Below are 14,286 nucleotides of genomic sequence, written 5' to 3'. Positions count from 1 at the left end.
ACCTGGGGAGGAGGGGGGATGAGGCATGGCCTCAGAGTGTCTGGGCCTGGCTGATATGCACCCATCCTGCCTGCCTGGGGGAGCAGCAGGCTGCTGCAATCTTGGCTGGAAGGGGGAGAGCTCCTTGCCCCCTTTGGAGAGCACAGCCTGCCCCAGGGCATGATTTAATTGCATCCTGAGAGGCTGGAGTGCTCCTGCCTCCAGAGCCATGCCCCCAGGCCCTTTCCTGGTGCAGCAGGGGGAAACTCAGGAACTCAGGACCTGCTTAGAGCAACCTGCACACCTTCCTCTTCCTGGCTAAACCTGCTAAAAAGGAGACACCCCCTTTTCCTCTCCTCGAATCACCTCTCCTTTCTTATCAAGCTGCAGAAAGGGGCAAAATGTCCCAGGGCCCTGTGCTGAACTTGGCACATCCCTGAAATCCAGTGCTGAGCAACCCTCCTTTCCTAGGAGGGGGAATAAGCACCACTTCCATAAGCTGAATGTTGTTTTGGACAGCATTACTCCAGAATACATATTTATAGGGCCCATTTTCCAAGGCAGGAGAGTTAATCCTGGCACCACAGCCCAATTTTCATCGAGGTCATTAAGGCAGGTTTCCCTTTAATTGGACATGATAATTCACTTTCATGTCCTGCTCTGAGAAAGGGCTGGGTGAGCCAAAGAACAGCTTTTCAAATTAGGGGGCTTGCTCTCCAGAGCTGGAATTTCTGAGGATCTTCAGCACATTACAGGACTGAGCCCATCACTGAATCATCCCATACTTAACTGCTGCAAGGAGTTAAGCTCTGACCTTTTCCTGCAGTACCCAAATATCTCTTCCTAATGATACAGCAAGACACTGGAGCGATGGGCCTGGATGTCTGGTGATACAGGAAATTTAGGTCAGGAAACGGGAATCAGAAGAGAAGAGATAGAAATTGTCCTGCAGCTCCCCAGCATCTGATAGCGACTTCAGAACTTGCTGGTGATCGACTTTGGCTTAAGAAATTCAGGCAGGTAATAAGAGATTGCAAGATAAACAGCCAGAACCGGGGCCGGCAATGCATCCTCTCCCCCTCTGTGCTTAATGGAGATGGAGAAAGTCCGGCTCTGGTTAGTCAGCTTGATTGCTTGAAGAGGAAAAGGAAAATGAAAAGGGAGGGAAGAAGAAAAATAAAGGCCCTGAGTCTGGGTTTTTTCCCCACTTCTATTCATTAGGCTGTCAATAGTGCTCAGGCCTGGAATATCGACGGTGGATTAGCTCAACCCGACTCTGTGTACAAGACCAATGCCTTTTTAACCCAGCTTGTTTCCAAATCAATACACCCATCAGCATTCGAAAATTAGCCCGAGACGAGATTCCAATACTCAAGCTGGTGTGTCATGTTAAGAGGGCTCCCAGCCAAATCACAGAAGAAGCAGCATGAAAAAAATGGTTACTAGCAAGGGATTAGGAATTTTCCATTAATCTTCCCCCAGGCTAAGAGCTCATCAGGCTCCCCCTTGTCCAGCTCTTGCCCTGCCACGAGGGCACAGGATCAGTCTTCCATGAATGTTTATCTGCTTGACCACCCCATGTAGCCACACCTGTCTGTCCTCTCTCAAGTCATGTGTGCTCACACACTTGCTGAAGAGCACATGTAGGCATCCACTTAGCTACAAAAAGTGTTGCAGCACCCTGTGCTGGTCTTTCGCCTCCTCTTCCTCCTCCAAAAGTATGGAATTTCAACACACAAACACATATTGTTGCTAGGCATACACACACTCCCACAAAGCACACAAATCTGTCAGCTCTCTCTTTTCCCCCAACACAAGTTTTACTTCAAGCACTGCCTCCAGCTTGGAAAACAAAAAAAAAAATCAAAAAACAACAACAACAAACAGCACCACGGGTTTGCCAGTGACTGTGTTGGGAGGCAGAGCTGCCTGTATCAGAGCCCTGGGATTATGTCAGCAAAGCTGGATAAAACCAAGCCTGACAGAGTTCAAGAAGCATTGGGGAACACCCTCGGAGACATGGTGTGACTCTCAGGGATAGTGCTGTGCAGGCCCAGGAGCTAGACTCCATGATCCTTGAGGGCCCCCTCCAACTCAGCAAGTTCTCTGATTCTGTGAAAGTCATTACCCAGCCTGGGACAATCCAAGCTTGTGGATCAGCCTCTACTTCTGCACCAAGCTGTGTCAAATGCTCAATACAGGAGCAATGGGATTAGAAGACACCAAGGCAAAAGGAACAGAAATCAAAGTCCCAAGCCCTCCCTTCTTACCTTGCACGATGAGATGGACGCGTGATGTCTTGGGGTGATTGTCTGTCTGCACGGAGCAGGTGTAGGGGCCCTCATCGTACACATCCACATCCTGGATCTGGATGCTGTACTGGGTTTTGGTGTTGGCCAGGAGCACCACCCGAGGGTCCAAGCACCACTTGTCATTGCCGGCATAGAGGATGCTGCTGCGGTTCAGCCAGGCCACCCGGGTCACCCGGTTGTCCACGGAGCACCTGGGGAGAGGCAGAGAGGTGACCCATCAATGTGCTGCTCTTGGGCCCTCTCCCTCCTCCCTTCCAGCCCTCCTGGTCCTCCTGGCACTATTTTTAGCTTTGCTGTCAGCAGCATTTTCAGAGACCGAGGGCTTTCAGTGTCCAAAGAGGACAAGGTCAGCGCTTTCCCTGCGCTGCTCAGGGCACCAATATCCATCCAAACCGGCAGCTCCAGAAATTTGACCAACAGCTTCACCGAGTTTTCAGATGCAGGGAAGTCAGAGCCACCCACTACCAGCCTTTCACTCCTCCATTCCAATTTATTCTTTCACAAACTCCCAGACAAAGAGAGCTGAGCCCAAACCTCCATCCCGAGTCCACACTTTTTTTGGGGGGGGTGCAGGTTGTTACTTCCTGCCCAAATCCATCACCTGTCATTCTCTCTGCAAACCTTCACATCCCTGCAGCTACACAACGAGATGCAAAGTGATGCTGGTAAAGCTTGTGCTGCTTCACAAAGGAGCAAGGAAAATTTATCTTTGGAGAAAGCCAGCTCTGACACACACCTCTAAAGAGAAACCTTGAACATCTGACCATTTGTCCCCGCTGTCAACTTCTCCTTCCATACCCATCACCTGCTCCACTGCACCTCCCTCACTTGTGTGCCTCACCCAAGCTGAGCATTTCACTTATCCAGGGATGTTCTGGAGGTAGAAATCCTCTATATTCAGAGGACTCAATAAGCACCTGAGTTCCCCCTGGAGACAGCACAGTGCAAATCTAGAAATTATTTTGATCCTGAAGAAGATTACTTTCCTGTCAACATTAGCTGGGATCAGTCTTGCTCCTCCCAAAGGTTTCTGCCAGCCCTGTAACCCCCATCCCCATGTCCCCAAGCCAGGTTTGAATCCTCCTACTGCTTGCCACAAGACAAGCACCCAGAAGGTCTCTAAACAGTAGAAACCTGCAGCCTCCACAGCCAGCTAAACCCCTTCTTCTCTCTGAGAAATCTGGGATTACGGAGCCATCGGGATTTAGCCAGACTTTGTTGGATGCTGGCTCCAGAGGATAATGTCCCTGCATAAAACCACTCAGCCTCAGATCCACTCTTTATATTCTTCCCCAAACGACTTCATTACTTGTGCAGTGGCTGGGATGAAAATTAACTTCAGAGGCACCGAGAGGGAGCCCGGCAGCTTCTGGGATGTCTCACTCAGGGTGACTTCAAGGAATGTAAGGGACTTAATGGGCTCCATGTGCCAGACTGCACTGACAGGGAGGCTAATGGCAAGGATGGGTGTGTCTGTGGCACATGGACTTGTCCTGGACACTCTAGGAAGTGTGTCCCCTCTCTGGGTGAGCTGTCTCCTTACTGGGGGTCCTTGTAGCCCCCTTTGGGTGAGGATTTACATTTTCTGCACGGTAACAAGCAATAGGCCAACAGGAAATGGCCTCAAGTTGCACCAGGCAAGGTTTATATTGAATATTAGGGAATATTTCTTCACCTAAATGGTGGTCCAGCCCGGCAGTGCTGGAGTCACTGGAGGGATCTAAAAGCCACATAGATGTGGCACTTGGGGACATGGGTTAGTGGATGACCTGGCAGTCCAGGGGAATGCTTGGACTGATCTTAGGGGCTTTTCCAACCTTGAAGACCCTGTGATGGAAGACTTCTCTTCCTGTGTCCATTACTGAGGCCAGGGAAGACACAGGTACCCATCTGGGGACAAGTTTTCTCATCTCATTCAGCCTCTTTACGGAACCTCTTCGGCCCCAGCAATTACAGGAGAAGCCAAAATAACCCACCCAGCCTCAGCACACAAATTTTGGGGGTTGGGGGTGACAGAAGAGATGTGTTGTCTCCAGCACAGGATACCCCTGATTTGCCAGTACCCAACTCCTGCTCTATCCTCCCTCCCTGGTGTGAAAAACAGCCAATAAATTAAACAATTTACTACTGTTCCATAATGATATTACGATAATAATAAATTAAATGTGAGCAGATTTTTATGATCTACATTAAAAAATGCAATAGATTCAGTCTGGGCTGAACACCAAGAACTTGGCTCCTGCTCTCAGCTGCATTACAGCTTGAGTAAAAGGCCTGAGAGTTTAGTTGCACAAGTTGAATTAAACTGGAGATTTCTTCCCAGAGGATGGGTTTAGTCTATTGAACTCCACATCTCAGCTCTGCTGGTAGCTCAGACCTATGGGGCACGAATAAAATGAAGTGGTTATTTGGTGTTTGGCTCTGGTACCATGAAACAGGCTCCTGTGGTGGTGGTTCTGCACAAACACAGGGGTGTCCAGAGCTGGGTGATGAGAAACCAGACATGACTAGAATTTCTCACCCAATCCCCTCTGCAGACATTACCTTGAGGGACTGTAAGCAGGCTGAACTAAAAATATATATTTCCCGTCTCCTCCTCCACGCCAGTTTTCTTTATGAAATGCATCAGCTTGGAGATCCTTGGATAATAATGGAGCCAGACAGTGTGCAATCCAAGCATTCCCTCTATCATATGGGCATTTAAGTGCTTTTGAAAAGCAACGGGGCTCAGGTAACGCATGAGGCAACAGTGAAATAAGTGCTTTCGCCCTTCACAGCACCCGGGCACAATCTCTCCTTATCATCCAGACACGCTTCCCTGTCCCTGGGATCGGCAAGCTTCAAGCTGTTACTTTATATTCTTCCTGCCTCTTAAAGCTCCTGAGCCTACGTGTATATATATAAATATATATACAATAAAGCACAGCACGGCTCCTGGGAAAGAGGTGCTTTGACCTCTGGATGCACTGGGCTATTTAGGGATTGGCAGTTGTGCTCCTTCCTGAGCTCCTTCCAAGCGCTCTGCTCCTCCTGCCTCTCCTGCTCCTCCTGCCCCTCCAGCCCTTCCTGCTCCTTCTGCCTCTCCTGCTCCTCCAGCCCCTCCAGTCCTTCCTGCTCTTCCTGCCCCTTCTGCTCCTCCTGCCCCCTCCAGCCCCCCCTGCTCCTCCAGCCCCCCCTGCTCCTCCAGCCCCCCCTGCTCCTCCAGCCCCTCCAGCCCTTCCTGCTCCTCCTGCCCCTCGAGCCCCACCTGCCCCTCTAGTCCCTCCTTCTCCTCCAGCCCCTCCAGTCCCTCCTTCTCCTCCAGCCCCTCCTGTTCCTCCAGTCCCTTCTTTCTCCTCCAGCCCCTCCAGCCCCTCCTGCCCCTCCTAGCACAAGCACTGGTCGGGGTCCCCGTGGCCAAAGCTCATCACAGCGACCCGATGCTCTTCCAGCCCCTCCATCTGTTCCTCCTTCCCTCCTCCAGCAGCTCCTCTCTCCAGCAGCCCGGTGCAGGCATGGGAAGCCTCCTCTCCCACACACGGGTAGCAGAGCAGAAAGCCTTTGGCTTTGGCCAGGAAGCCAAGCTCCAGGCACAGGTGGAGAGCAAAGCCACCGCCGAGCCCACATCCTCCCCTCTTCCCACCCTGCTCCTGGCAAAGAGCAAAGCCCTGGGATGCCTCCTCCACCTCTCACTTTCCCTCTCACCCCATGATGTGCCAGGGAAGGAGGGGAGGGAGAGATCCTTGGGGTGCCAGAAAGCAGTGCTTGCCTCCAAAAAGATGATCTAAAAACAATTAAGCACAGATGAGGTAATTTTCTCTCTCAAGATCCTTAATCCTTGTTCCACTTCTGCTCAGACAGCAACGACTTCTCCTCCATGAGGATGAAAAACTGCTGTGTGCCAGCACAAGGTGGAGATGATGCTGCTCTGGATACTGCTGCCTCTCTCTGCTGTTTCTTTCCCAATAAACCCAGAGTCCCAAGCCTCGGGGTTTCTCCTCTGGGAGAGGGGAACATGTCTAACTCACCACTGCTACATCACCCTGGGGCAGGCAGGGATGGTTTGTAGGGAGATGCACCTCCTCATGCTGTACCAGACCCTCTGCTCCCCGTGGCCTCCGAGGGCACCTCAAAATGATCACAAATTGGGGCAATTTAGACAGTTACACACACTGAGCAAAGGTGAGAGCTGGGAATCTCCATCCTCTCCACCTGTCCCAACCCACCTGCTCCTCCCTTGCCCTGCACTCCCTGATCAGTGATGTGTGGTGGGTGCAAAGGGATAGAGGTGGAGCTGCCCTTTCCAGATGTGTCAACATCTCCCACAGCCAAATTCCCAGGCTTTGTTTTCCACCCTGTTCTATTAAGTTGGCCCATTAGGGACTGGCCACTCTCCCCCAAACTGGCATTCCCAAACATTTCCACAGCCTGAGGGTTGAGCTCATGCATCCAGAGGGCCCTACAGGTGCAGCCAAGAGCCCACCTGGCTGTAGGGACAGCACTCAAAGACAAATTGGAAGAGGGAAAGCAACAGCACAAGGATTCTGCCAGCAAGCACAAAGATGAGCTGAAAATGCCAACAAAGCCATCAGTGGGGACAAAACAGCCTCATAAACAAGTACCAGGAATAAACAAGCAGCAGGGTGCTGAGGCTGAGTTCCCTGACCACTGATCCCACCCGTGCTGCGCCCAAGCCCCAGCACCTCCCTGCGACTCCAGAGCAGACACAGATGGCACACGCCAGCAGTGATGTGCCCTCCTGAATTTCTCTCTTTGCCTTCTCGAGTTTGCACACAAAAAAATGACATGAGAGGAGGTGGGCAGGCAGTGGGGGGAAGGAGGTTTTTAATTACTGAAGTGTAGTAATTGGCACACAACACTTTTTTGTTGCCTCTTATGCAGATTGCTGGTGTTCCAGAGGGCTGGGCTGGAGAGCACAGATTGTCTCAACCCAGCAGGACACACAAGAAATGAATAATGTTAATTAGAACTGAAAAGAGCTCAGCAAAATTACCAACCTGATTGCTGCTTTCATTGCAATTATCAAGGTACAAGCTCCATCATGGGGAGGCAGAACAGGGCTAAGCCTGGCTCACCCCATCAAATGTGGAGGCCCAGCCTTGGCTGTGACCAAACTGACCCTCCCCAGGCTCAGTTCTCCTTCCACCACCCTCTAATTTTCATGGCATGCCCACCCTAGAGAAACCACCTTCCTAAATCCTGGCCACTTGATGGAATTTCCCAATGGCATTGACCCAAATTCTTTAGGTTGGAAAAAACCTTTAAGACCACTGAGTCCAAGCATTAACCCAGCACTGCCAAGCCCACCCCTAAACCATGTCCCCAAGTGCCACACCCACCAGTCCAAGCATCCCCAAGATGTCTTTTCATTTTCTTCCCAGTCTAACTCAGCCATTCCCACACACTTCCAGATTTTTAATCAATCCCACACCAGCAATGTTTTGCCTGCTATGAACTAAACCAGGCTGGAGATCAGGAATAAGTTTGGGATTTATCTTAAAACTGGGTGCAAATCCTCCCACTGAGGCTGGGTAAGAAGACAGGATGCTCTGGGCCTGCCTTGTCCCCAGCTTCTCAAGCCCCAGACATCACCCTCCAGCCTCTGCACTGTCAGCCAAGCTATAAATGATCAACTAAACCAGCCTGCTGCCTGAGGCAGAGCTCTACATCTTCAGATTTATTTCTGTGATTATCACATTTTATTGTTATTTATTAGGATTAATTAAAGGCTGGGCTGTGAACAACTCAATCCCAGTCAGGCACAGTCCCACAGACTTTGCTATGATGTTTAGGAGAGAATTTTGGCCATCAATTCCTGAGCAAAGGGAAAGCTGGGGCCAGATTGTGCCATGCTCCTTGGGACAGGTACTGCCCACAATCCGGTAAGGCTGGCATGCCCATGCCACGGACAGCCTGAGGTGTGGATATCACATAGAACATGGTCTGGAAGCTTTTTAACTAATAAATATCGAGCCAAATCTCTCATTGTTACAACCCAGTCTGGTCTCGCTCTCTGCTGCATTGGGCTAAGTCACGCACCAGCAATTTCTCCCAGTCCAGCCCTTCTCCAGCAGGATTTACAGCATCTGCTCCCTTTCTGTGCACACCCAGCCTGTGTTTGCTCACACACCCTCCCTGCAGCACCGTCTGCTCACATCCACAGGGCTGGCCAGTGCTGCCCTGCACACCAACCCCACACAGCACACACTGAGAGCACCCACACACATGGGGAATAGTGTGTGCTCCTCAATAATCCCATTCTGCTGGAGCAGGGATGCCCAGCTCAGGCCATGGAGTTCAGATTGCAAGGTTGGATGTGCTGCTCACAGGCAAGGAGCAGGAGACATTCACAGTGGAAGCTGGACTGTTGGATTAAAATGTCTGTAGGTTTGGTACTGCTGAAAGCCCCCAGTGCTCAGTCAGGGACTCTAATGGGGGCTGGAGGCTCAGCCCCGCTGGGATGAGCAGCTGTGATCAGGTTCTTGGCATTCCTCACCTGCTCCCCAGGACCAGCCCAGTCATCCTCACCCTCACTGTGAGTTTGGCTGGAGGGCATCCCTGGAGCTCCCACTGATGTGACACCACCAAAGACACAGCCCGAGGAGGTTTTCACAGCACAGAGTGGCTCACAGTGCTCTTCCCTGCATGGGCAGTCTGGTTCCTGTCAGGCAGGAGCTGACCCAATGATTACCTCAGCAGTGGGGTCTGGCAGGAAAGGGGGGAGTCCCTGCTGGGGCTGGCACCTTCCTCCCGTCCCCCTGCAGCAGCCAGAGCCTCTCCAAAGGCTGCAGGGTGAGGAGGTACCCTTGGATCAGCTGCTACTCCACTGCCTCTTCAAAATAACACTGAGCTGGTCAAAAGGAATGCTCAGAAGTGGAAAATAAAACCCCTTTGTGCTTCCCCCTCTCTTCCCTGCCCAGACAGCTCCATGTTGGTTGTTGCAGAGGGATCAGGGCCCTGGACTGTGAGGTCCTGCATTTCCCACTGGCTCATGCAAGTTCCTGCCCTTCATTTCTGCCCTCTGCAAGGCTTTAAAGATATCTGGCACCTCCTTGCCAGGGAGTGTGAGTTAACTCATGTTTATAAAGTACCTGATCTCCTCAATTGAAAGTTTATACATGCAAATGATTCACACTAATTACATTAATAATAATACTGGGCTCAAAAAGATCCGCCTTGGTTCACTGCCCGGGATTTGCAGAGCTGCAAACAACTCCCAGTGTGCTGCCTTAGACATGGTTATTGGCACATGCCAAGGAAACAGGAGGAAACCGCACTGGGAAGGGAAGGAGAGCTGCAAAAAGAGCTGGAGCTCCTGCTGACTGAGCATCAGGCAGGGTGGGCAGCAGGCACGGATTCTGTGAACACCTCTGTGTGCATCCTGCAGTCCTGGGAGAGCCCTGTGCCGGCCCCAGGGCTGGTGCAGAGCGGGCAGATCGCGATGCAGCCGGCAGGGATGGCTTGTCTGGAAAAGTCTTTATCTCTCTGCAATGCAGCAGTGCACCAGCACCTTTCCAAGTCCCGTGCTCGGCTCATCCAGCCTTTCTATTTATCCTCCTATTGTCTCTGCTAACAACAGGGCTCTGCACATCTATAGCATCTTCTATCTCAGCATCTCAGAGCGTGCCACAAAACGTCAGTGAGGGCAGTGGGCACGGCAGGAAGCGTGTCCCTAACCCCGGCTGGAGCTGGCTCCCTGGGCCACCACTGGAGTGTGTTCCTGGCCCATCTGCCCGGGTGCCCTCCAGAAGTGCTAATGGCACCGGGCACTGGGTGACACCAGCACCAAAATGCCCGTGGGCAGCTGTGTGGGGACACAAATGACATGGGTACCACCAGGGAACCCATAGGAGGGATCCTGTGCTGAGCTGTGGGACAGTTATTCCTCAGGGTTTTCTCCTTTTTCATATTCCCAAAGCCCAAGTAATGAACAGGAGGCTCCTGGATGCCAGCAGGCAAACAGCTCTCACTGAAAGCCACCCCTACCCTGGCAGTCTTCCAGGGTTGCCTACAGAAGGATCCTCACTCCATCAGCCCAGTCCAGGACCAGGCTCTGGCAGCTTCAAAAAGAGGTGTGGAAAATGCCACAAGAAGAAAATAACTCCCTGATGATCTCATCCTCTCCCCTCAAGCATTACGGAGCAGTGTAAACCCTAGCAAAAAAAGGTCTCCTCATCTGAGGAGCTGCAGAGAAGTTGTTTTCTCTCTCTGCCTCCAAAAGAACAGGGATCTCTCTCCTTGCTCTGCCCTTCTCTCTAGAAAAATTGCTTTTTACCACCTACTAGTCCCGGGCTGAGCCACTCAAGTCACCCCACCTTCCATCCTTCAGCCCCCCCCCGGCAGCTCCTGCTCTCCTCCTGCAGGCTGCAGTGCCAGCAGCCAGTGCCGATCCCCGGCGCTGAACTCTCCCAATTACGAGCTGTGCCCCGGAATAAATCCCGGTTCTGCTTTGCCAAGTGACACTAATGGCCCTGGAATAAAGCGATGCCATCCACCCCAACGGGCTGCAAAGGAGCGCGTTTAACTGCGCACGCAGGCAAGGGACTGCTGAGCTTAACTGCACTGAAAATGCATTCCAAAGGAAGCGATGCACTTAACTTATCACAAGTGGGAAATTATCACTGAAGTGGCTTTTCCTTAGAAGTTGAGGCACAAAACAGGAACGGTGAGGGGTGAACGCTTTCTGCCAGGACTGCAGAGAGAGATGGAGGAGGGAATTGGAGGCTGCTGAAGGATGCTGCGAGTCCGGGAGCTCTGTGAGGAGGAGCAGGGGGCGAGAGGGAGGGAGAGGTGCTGTGAGCAGTGGGCTGCAGGGCACTGATGGGGACAGCACAGGGAACCCTGCCCAGGGAAGGGCACAAGATGAGGATTCAGGTTTTCAAGGCACTGGCAGAGCTGCTCTGGGGAGCTTGCACTGTCAGTGCCTTCTGCTGACCAGCTGGGTCTAGATAGGATCATGGAATGGTTTTGGTTGGAGAGAACCTTAAAGATCATCCTGTTCTATCCCCTGCCATGGCAGGGACACCTTCCACTCGAGCAGGTTGCTCCAAGCCCCATCCAGCCTGGCCTTGGACACTTCAGGGATGGGGCAGCCACGACTTCACGTAGCAAAAATAGACTGCTATTGTACATATATATACCATATCTATATAAATCCATCTATCTATTCTCTGTCTATATATTCTCTGTCTATCTATTCTCTATCTATATATACCATGCCATCTCTATAATTCTAGCCTGGGAATAATTGCAGGTTACCACACCACCTTCCTACACCAGCTCTCCCTCACACTCCTAATTGCATCTTCACCAGGAGCTCATCGTGCTTCTGCTGCCAGATGGGGAGAGATGGGGAGAGACAGAACAAGGACAAGCTGCAAATCCTTAAAATTAAAACAGAGAGGTGGTCCCAGCAACTCAAGGCTGAGTAGGAGGAGTGGGGCATCCCAAGCCTCTGGAGATGAATCCTGAAGCCTTGCAGGGCTGTGCTGCGTCACAGGGTGATTTTTCTTTGGCAGAAGAGCACAAACAGCTGAGAGAAAAAGCTAAACTGTGTCTCTTGCTCTGACATCCCTCCTCAGAGAACACAGCTCCTTAACAAGAACCTGCACAGCTTCTCACAGACACATAAACCCCACCACAGAGCCAGATCTTCTTCCACTGCCTGACCAGAGGGTGGTTTGCTATATAAACAAAGTTCAAGTGCTCCTCTCATGACTCCCATGTGACTCATCTCAATGGGGTGGGGACTTGTGCCTGACAGGAGAGGCTGGAGAGGCATTGACATAGCGAGGCAAGTGGTGAACCAGAGGAAGTGGAAGGGAGGGGCAGGAGGGATGTCTAGGAAGGAAACATGATGGAGCCAAAGCAATGGAACCTTCTCCAGCCATGCCATGGCACCAAAGGCCTCTCCTCATTTATAAAATAGCACTAATGAGACCAGAAACAAAAGAGGGAGTGAGGGAAAGGACCCTTCCCAGTAAAGACACCCCCCATCCTTCCCTCTCCCCTTGAGGACATCATCCTTAAAATATATTTCATTTCACAGCTGCATTATGGTACCACAAAATCCTGAGAATCCAATTTAAGAACAGATTACCTCCTCACTTACTTCATTTGAAGCAATTACATGTTAATTTTCATTGAGACCAGCCTAATGCATACCAATCTGATGCTGCAATCTCATTTGAATACTTGAGGGAAAGCTAGTTGGGCTCTGGGCTCTGGAGGCTCATATTTAAAGGGCCACTTCACATTTCCTCTCCCTTTTCCCCTGGTTATTTATGTTCTCATCACACTTGTGGTGCTCCCTCCCTCCCTCCAGGGCGTTCCCAACAGCTGCTGCAGCTCCTGAGACAAAATAAAATTGCCCGGTAATGCTGCTGTGACCATCACCAGTGTGACCCCCAAGGCACCACCTTCCCCAGGCCAAGCTTCAACATCAACCACCTTCTTCTCCATCTGTGAGTAACATCCCAGCATCAAAGTCACGGGAAACACGTGCTTATCTCAGCAAAGAGACTCCTCCTCCTCCTCCTCCTCCCAGGCCAGGAGCAGGCTCCACCACGTTTCTGGCTGATGGTTATCTCCAGCTCCCTCACACTCGCTCAGCCTCTCCTATCTCTGCAGAGCCGCGGTATCGATCGTGTCTCGGACACCAAGCTTTGAGTAATTAATAATGCCAGGAGAGTGGGGATCCTGCTCGGGGTTGAGGCGGGGAGGCAGCTGCCCCTGGCTGGCTGCACGCATCCTGGTGATAAGCATTCATGTTGGAGGCTGCACCTTAATTAGATTTTTCAGATTGCAGAAGCCCTGAGACACTTGTGCAGACACCATATAAATGTATATTGCATTGTACTGTAATTAATCCAAGGTGATGGAGCAGGAGCCAGGGATTCACAGTGAGACAATCAACCTCAAAACTTCAGCACATCATCGGGCTCAAGCCCACCCTGTGGCCCAAACCAGCTGCAAACCAAGAAATCTCTTTCTTCACTCACCAGAGGCACATTGGACAACAGGAACACCCCAGAGGCCAAGGTTTCCTGGTGCCAACTCCCCAGACAAGGCTTCCACCATTAGGTGTACATCTTCCCTTCCACACAAGCAGTTTAACAGCCAGAAAGACAACAAAAAGCACTAAAGACAAGCAGAGATTAATTGCAGCTCCTCCTCCCCGAAAGAAATAATCGATTGCATCAGGCAGGTGTCTGTGCTGTCCCTGAAAGCACGTGGATGTCACAGCCATGGGCTCCAGACGTTTGGGCTCCACAGCAGACAGCCAGGATGCTCCATGAGCACTGAGGGAAGTGATGGGGTGAGAGAGTTTTGTTGGAGAAAATCTTTGGAAAAGGAGTTTGCGCTGAGGATAACTCAGGGAAGGTGCAGGAGGAGATGAAGTGACAGATGAAAAATTGCTGTCTGAAACATCATTCAACCTCCTAAAGCCTCCTGTGCCTGTGCAGATCACCTGCCTAGAGCAGGGGGGAGATATTGCTTGCTGGGAGCTGTGGGACATTTTCCTGGCTGTTATGAGCTTCCCTAGGAAACAGAGATGCACAATCCAGGCTTGGATAGCTCAGGGCTGTCCTTGTTCCCACAGGTATTTGCCTGCAGCAGAGATGCTCTGCTGACCTTGGATACACCCAGACCTGGAGCTGAGCTGGTTTGCACCTGACCGCCTCACCCCGGCCCTGCTCCTTCCATCCCAGGGCAGCCAAGGGTTTTCACACACATTTGGAAACTCCTGTAATTTCTATTAATGCAATCAAACTGCTGCTGATTGAGTCCATCAGCCTTTGCCTGCAGGGAACAACCACCAGCACACTGGACCCTTTATCCAGAGCCACTGGGCTGGATGGGACCCCTGGGGAACATCCTGGCTGCTCCAAGCCCCACAGTGGCTCGTTCAGAGGGTCCCAGGACACGATGGCTCAGCCTCCACTGTGGCCACAGGGTAAAAAGCCCTTTGGGGAGGGAGGGAGCTGAGCTGGGA

At 51.6% G+C, this 14,286-nt stretch overlaps 1 protein-coding gene across 5 annotated transcripts in view; it reads right to left on the bottom strand.

Annotated features, from left to right (window-relative positions):
- Window positions 1-14,286, bottom strand: part of LOC103823630 (protein CEPU-1) — a 357,359-nt gene that overhangs the window by 46,611 nt on the left and 296,462 nt on the right. For all 5 annotated transcript variants that reach the window (XM_050983513.1, XM_018923760.3, XM_018923761.3 and 2 more), the window contains one exon: window positions 2,250-2,482. In XM_050983513.1, the coding sequence (XP_050839470.1) occupies window positions 2,250-2,482 (233 nt within the window). The remainder of the gene's footprint in view (window positions 1-2,249; window positions 2,483-14,286) is intronic.

This window comes from Serinus canaria, chromosome 24 (genome assembly GCF_022539315.1).
Source record: "Serinus canaria isolate serCan28SL12 chromosome 24, serCan2020, whole genome shotgun sequence".
In the NCBI taxonomy this organism is placed as follows: Eukaryota; Metazoa; Chordata; class Aves; order Passeriformes; family Fringillidae; genus Serinus; species Serinus canaria.
The sequence above is the reverse complement of the archived record's forward strand: the minus strand, read 5'-3'. Positions and strand labels throughout refer to the sequence as shown.